General features: G+C 40.4%; 1 protein-coding gene across 1 annotated transcript; it reads left to right on the top strand.

Moving 5' to 3' along the window:
• The first annotated feature begins 538 nt into the window (after nt 1–538).
• Nucleotides 539–3,874, top strand: CUNH15orf48 (chromosome unknown C15orf48 homolog). Its single transcript, XM_070953751.1, has 4 exons — nt 539–722; nt 969–1,054; nt 2,054–2,114; nt 3,431–3,874. Exons 1-4 carry the CDS (start codon nt 618–620, stop codon nt 3,500–3,502), a joined length of 324 nt encoding a protein of 107 aa, XP_070809852.1. The 5' UTR covers nt 539–617; the 3' UTR covers nt 3,503–3,874.
• Nucleotides 3,875–6,297: the final 2,423 nt, after the last annotated feature.

Genomic DNA, 6,297 nt, shown 5'->3' with positions numbered 1-6,297 from the left:
TTCTTCTCTTCTCTTCTCTTCTCTTCTCTTCTCTTCTCTTCTCTTCTCTTCTCTTCTCCTCTCCTCTCCTCTCCTCTCCTCTCCTCTCCTCTCCTCTCTTCTCTTCTCTTCTCTTCTCTTCTCTTCTCCTTTACTATTACTATTACTATTACTATTGGTACTATCTTTGCTTTCTTCTGCCATAGTCATTCTACTTCTATTTGCAGGTCTTTGTATTTTGGGGCTTACTACTACTATTTTTTATTAACCTGTTGCCTTAATCACTACAGTAAAGTGGTACTCACAGCCAGACCCCATTATCACACTCTCACTTTATCTACTAACCCAAGACACTTACCATTGCTTCACACATCCAGCAGGGAGCACCCTAATCCTGTGCAATGCTCCTATAGTATCTGTAGGTGGCTGAAATTGCCCATCGGAGCTACTACGTGACTTGGGACACATCCAGCACCCTTGGGCGTTAACGGTATATAAAGGCAGAAGTGCGTATCACTGAAATTTTCTGCTGATCTACTTAACCAGGTTGTTGTGATGAGGGAGGAAAGAGGGCTCTTTAATGTAGTCAAGAGAGGGATGATAAATTGGAAGGGAGATGGGAACGTGGTACCCAAAGGATGCTTCCCGAAGATAACTTTGGAACTTTTTTCTTTTTTCCTTCTCTCAGAGTTGCACCTGCTTACACGATGTCATTCTTCCGGTATTTTAACAAGCATAGAGAGGTAAGTTTTGGGTCTTTGGTATTAGACAAATCAGAGTTAGGGTATCAAATTGTCCTACCTGCGTACAGCAAAGGTAAGAAGCATCCTTGGATGGGAAGTTGCTATCGCTGTCAACCCTCCAGGGACAAGGAAATATTGGGGAAAGACGTTTGGGAGGAAATGTCCTTCACAAGTCCTGTTTTCTCCCGAAATAGAACGATGGTTTGATGCATCCCCTTTGGTAAGGGAGGGCTTTGTATCTTTCAGCTGATTCCTCTGGCTATGATTATGACTACCACGCTGAGTGGGATGGTGTACACGGGCATCAGAGCCCTGAGAAGATCAGATATAATGTAAGCAGCACCTGTTTCTTTATCCTCACCCTAAAGAATGTTCTTCGCTTTACGTCAGATCAGGTTCTTTCCTTTGTTGTTGTTTTAATTTAAGACAATTAGGGTATGAAGGACAACAGGCAAAGGAATAGCATGTTTCCACCACCACCACCACCCGCCCAGGACTACAAGTTAACAGTAGCAGAGTTGGATGGGACCTTGGAGGTTATCTAGTCCAACCCTCTGCTCACGCAGGAGACTTGTACTAGAGATTCGAACCGCCGAACTGCCGACCTTTCTGATCGACAAGCTCCGTATCTTAGCCACTGAGCCACCTAGTCAGACTAACACAAGAACAAAATTGTGCAACAAGGAATAAAATCAGACAGGGCTGGGAATAAGAACTGTTTCTCCCTCTTTGTTTTTTTGTTTTATTTCTCAAGGAGGAAGTGGCATTTTGACAGGAGTCTTTTTTCAGGCAAAGTTCAAAAAGCCTCTAATGCAGACATCGAAAGAATTCCTTCTAATTTAAAACACGTTTTCTATTTCAATTGGGGTGTGTTTGTGTGGGTATGTTTATTTTTTTTTTTTAATGGAGCATTAGGAATAAAGCTCAGCAAGAACCGAGTTTAGGTTTTAAAACCCACAAGGTTTAAAAATGCTTTCTCTGTACTTGGATGCTGAACTTTTTCATTATGCAACTAAGGAAGAAGCAGATTACAATAGAAATTCTCTTTATGTATTAAAGAAAATTGTTTATCTGTATCTTAGCAGTATTTAAGCAGATCGTCCATATTACTCTCTAAAGGAATTGTTTTCTGAATTAGCATTTAATCCAGAGTTTTAAATTATTCAGCCAAAGTAAGGTCAGTGGAAGTCTGTGATGCTAACTTCAGAATAAATCGAGTGGTGCTATTGAGTCTTTTTTTTTAAATAGCTGAAATACGGTTTTATTAAGCTGCCGTTTAGCCAAAGGTTATTTTTATCTCATCCATAATAAATGCTGCCTTTTGCTTTTAGTATTGATAGGTGGAACAATCCTGAACCTTGGGAAAAAGTAGATCCCACTGAACCTCAAAAGGTAATGAACTTGATAGGTTAACAAGTCCTGGATTGTATTATTAAGAATCTAGAGAAACCTACAAATACATAATAGCTAACTAAATTAATGGTAGTGCTATTCATATTTAATGCTAAATATACTGGCTAATAGATAAATAGAATTGTAGGTTGTCATTAAGTTGTGATCGGCTTTATTAAAATATTCCGATTGAATTCAATACAAAAAGCTTATTGCAAGACTGAACTTCATTTATCCCCATCCAAAGGAAACAGGTATACATCCATAATGGTGTCAAAGCTCACAGAATAAAAGTCATAGAAGACAGATAGAATTTAATACAGAATTGTATTAAATTTCAACGATTGAAAGTTGGAGCAAAAATTACAACCAAAATTGTTGCTGTTGGGGGAGGAAGGGCAGTGCGGAATTTTAAAAAGTGGCACTAAGAAAAACCAACAATAATATAAAAAAAGAAAAGAAAAAGGGAGTTCCAATTCTCTTCAACATGAATAGAATTAAAATACGTAAAACAGTCTTGCTTTAGTTTAACAAAAAAATTCAACAAAATTAAAATATAAAAGATATATACTGTACCTCAAACAATCAAAAAAATAATAACAATATATACTACCATAGTCTAAATAAAACAAATAACCAGTAAACGAATTCAAATTCCACAAATCCACATCACAACCAATACATCAAAACATACAAGGACCTAAAACAAAGTGTATATTTATTAAACTCCAACAATACGCCATATTTCCAGGGGTGAAATCCAGCAGGTTCTGACAGGTTCTGGAGAACCGGTAGTGGAAATTTTGAGTAGTTCGGACAACCGGCAAATACCACCTCTGTCTGGCCCCAGAGTGGGGTGGGAATGGAGATTTTGCAATATCCTTCTCCCAGGAGTGGGGAGAGAATGGGAATTTTGCAATATCCTTCTCCTTCCCCTGCCATGCCCATCAAGCCACGCCCAGAGAACCGATAGTAAAAAAAATTGAATTTCACCACTGCATATTTCTACAGTGAAAACATCCCCAATCATCAAATTCTTAGGCCATCAACTCAAAGCTTCATTTTTATCAAACAGAAAGCCCCAAATTGGTGCCCATGTCAAATGAAAAGCAGTCAAAGTGTTATCTCGAATCAAAGTAGTCCATTTTGCCATCTCGGCAAGGAATAAAAAAAAAATCTTATTTTACATAGCCTCTTCTATAATGCGAAACGCTAATATGAGTGATATTTGGGGGGAAGGGGGGAGAGGATGAATCCCTAATACCAGCAAGCTTGTTAATCTTTTGTCTTTTTTAATCTTTTGTCTTATACGGCAGCTGTTTTCCATCCATCAGAAATGGGAGCCCATCCAAGAACTGGAGGAGATCCGAAAAGTTTTCAAGGGGTGAGATCCCCCAGCCCTTCCAAACGGCACTCTCTGAATCTAGTGGAATCATTTCTGCACAAACTAGAGGATCGAAACCAGTGTGCGGAAATGCTTCTGCTACATTTTTTGAGTCTCTCTCCATTATGTTTTGGATTCTGGAGGAGATTTACTGACCGCCCGGCCTAGAACTCTGTTGCGGGAAAAAGAAAAAAAAAAACGTGTTACAAAGGCTGGCTTGTTGTAATTTGTTTTGAACCCTGCCCTGTGTCTTCTAGGAAGGCAGACCAACATTTCTCCATGTGTGAGCTTTAAAAAAAGAGTTGGGTTGTTGTTGTTGGGGAAAAAAGATACGTTGTCGTTTATGTTTTCAATAAAGTTGGAATTTATCAAGTCATTTATCAGGTCTCAGACTGATTGCGATTCTCACTTATTTGGGAGCATTAAAAAGAATATTGTTGCATCGTCTTCAAGGAAGGATCTAGGTTGCCGACTCCTCGTTGTCTCACTCTGTTTATCCAACATCCTAAACTGGTTTGCTAATTTATCAATAAGCCACAATATCTTTAGACACCTCTGACGCCTTGCCCTTACTTGCATCCAAAACGGGCCGTGTGGGGTCTCCTGGGAGGGAGGGGCAGGGTCGGGTGGGCAGGGCCAGCCAGGGGTTCTCCAAACTGCACAGAATCTTAGCTAGAGGTTCTCCCGAACCCCTGCAAAGAACCCCTAGCAGCCCACCCCTGCTTTTAGGACGTATATAGGAGCAAGAACCCATGGGGTGGAGGTGAGGGCGGGGGAATATGGATGCTGTTGCATTTAATACATAGATCAAGTTTTGTTTCCCTCCTGAAGAGTTTTACAGCCATTCCTGCTTTGGGATCTGCAACTATAATACAGCTGGTATTTCATGTATTGTACAGAAGGTATCTTCTTGCTGTTTAGGTTTGAAAAGGTAGCAAGAAACCAAGATTTCATTTCCTTCTTTGGGTGGTGAAAGGAGTGATGTGTCTATCACATAGCTGACTCATATGCGTACGTGCTGCAGAGGAACAGGAGGAAGTAGCCATAAGAATATGTTTAACAATGAGTAAACCCCACACTCTACGGTGTTTCTATTTCCTTGAAATTTGGTTGCTTGGACACCACGATGGACAACTTACAATTCACAGTACACTAGTTTTCATATTTTTGCCTATGTCTCTGGGCAGCTATGTGGGTTGGGCCCAAAGGTTGACTATAGCAGCAATCAAGTCTTAAAGGGCTTCTAGTTAACTGTCCACTCCTAGACAAGCCCTGGTTGATTTGTAGACAAGAAGAAGGGCCTCACGAGAGCCACAATAACCTGTGCCCAGATTTTTAAGTGTTGCATTCCCCAAATAGTTAAGAGTGAGCCATTTTTAGAAGTGTCAAGGATTTCTTTCCTTGCAAACATCTAAGAGCTTCTGATGCATCTTCTTTTGAGGGTCTTTAACGCAAGCCATAAATGCCTTTGTACTTTTCCATCAGAAGCACTTTAAAAAGAAAATCATCATGGCAGCCCAACCCCATTAACTATGGGATAGACTATGGATCAGAGAGGCCCTAATAATAGACTTGGCTTCCTACCACTGAAATAATATGCTGTGATTAATTTTGAGGCAATAATGTCCACCAGTTGACTAGCTATTTTAAGCTGAGGGTGGTGGAGAAGCTTCAAGGAAGGACACTGATGTCCCTTGTATCATCCACTCCAATTCTCTTTTCCATTATGGCTTCAACTTTCTCCATTTTATTTCTTTGAGAGCACAGGTCAGTGAGAAAAAATATGTAAGAAGTCTCCAGATTTTTGCTCTCTCCAGTTAAAATGATCTGGGAGTAACCAACAAAGAAGATCTGCCTTGTTCTTTGTCATCCCTCTTCTAGAACTTTCTGGAATTCATGTCCAGCTGAGACATCTGATGTGATAAATCCAAGTATTAGACAGGCACAGGCCACGAGAAGGTCTATATTATTAGATCAGCTCTTTCTTTCCTGCTGATGACCATGCTCATTTCAAGCCAAATAAACATGCCCTTTTGCGCACGCAAACCTTACTGTGTCATTCCCACATATACCATTACACAGACAATAAGAAATAAGTCATTGAACTTCTAAATGAACTACTGTACCTGCAAAAATCCGTCTACAGAAATCCAAATCTATGTAAACATCTCTCTTCCAGGCATTAAACACTAGACCTTTTCCTCCTGGCCTTTTGAGAGATCTGGCTATCTTGTCACGTCCTTGTAAGGTGTCTGCTCAGACCTGACATAACAGTTCTGTCTGATCTGGGAACCATTCCTACATGACGGGGTCTCTTCAGTTCCCATTCGTTGCTCCAGGTCAAGCTGGAGAGTGCTAACAACAGTGATAAAAATAATTCATTGATTCTGGCAGGGATCAGCTCTTGGAGGAAGCCCAGTAAAGCTTTCACATGAAATGAACATCGCTTCCCTCTTGCCTTGCTGCTATCAGTTTGATTTAAATATCCCAGGGGAGGCTTCCCCTGCAGCTTTTGTCATCTGCATCAGGCATAGAAGTCACCAGCAGAATACAGCACAATCTTTCTACACATTTTACACAAAGGGAACGAACTCTGAACTGCATAGAGAACTTCATAGTCTATTGAAGGTTTAGAAATTCACGAGAGGTCTCTCATCTTCAGGATCATTGATTTCGTATTGAGCCTAAGAGGCTGAGGATTTTGCAAACCAAAAGCTGGTCTGACTTAGCACCATGTTGTGTAAGATAAAGCCACTTACCAATCCTGAGTCCCATGGGAATAAGGGGGTGGGAAGGTGT

The sequence above is a fragment of the Pituophis catenifer genome, unplaced genomic scaffold (genome assembly GCF_029215685.1).
Source record: "Pituophis catenifer annectens isolate HBS135680 unplaced genomic scaffold, rPitCat1.0.hap2 SCAF_14, whole genome shotgun sequence".
In the NCBI taxonomy this organism is placed as follows: Eukaryota; Metazoa; Chordata; class Lepidosauria; order Squamata; family Colubridae; genus Pituophis; species Pituophis catenifer.
Note: the sequence above shows the minus strand (reverse complement) of the source record. Positions and strands in the feature narration are given on the sequence as shown.

Coding starts and splice junctions, on each gene's coding strand:
- CUNH15orf48 (XM_070953751.1), top strand. CDS start 618: ATGCTTCCCGAAGATAACTTTGGAACTTTTTTCTTTTTTCCTTCTCTC. Junction 1,055..2,053: donor CTGAGAAGATCAGATATAAT/GTAAGCAGCACC, acceptor TTTTGCTTTTAG/TATTGATAGGTGGAACAATC. Junction 2,115..3,430: donor ATCCCACTGAACCTCAAAAG/GTAATGAACTTG, acceptor CTTATACGGCAG/CTGTTTTCCATCCATCAGAA.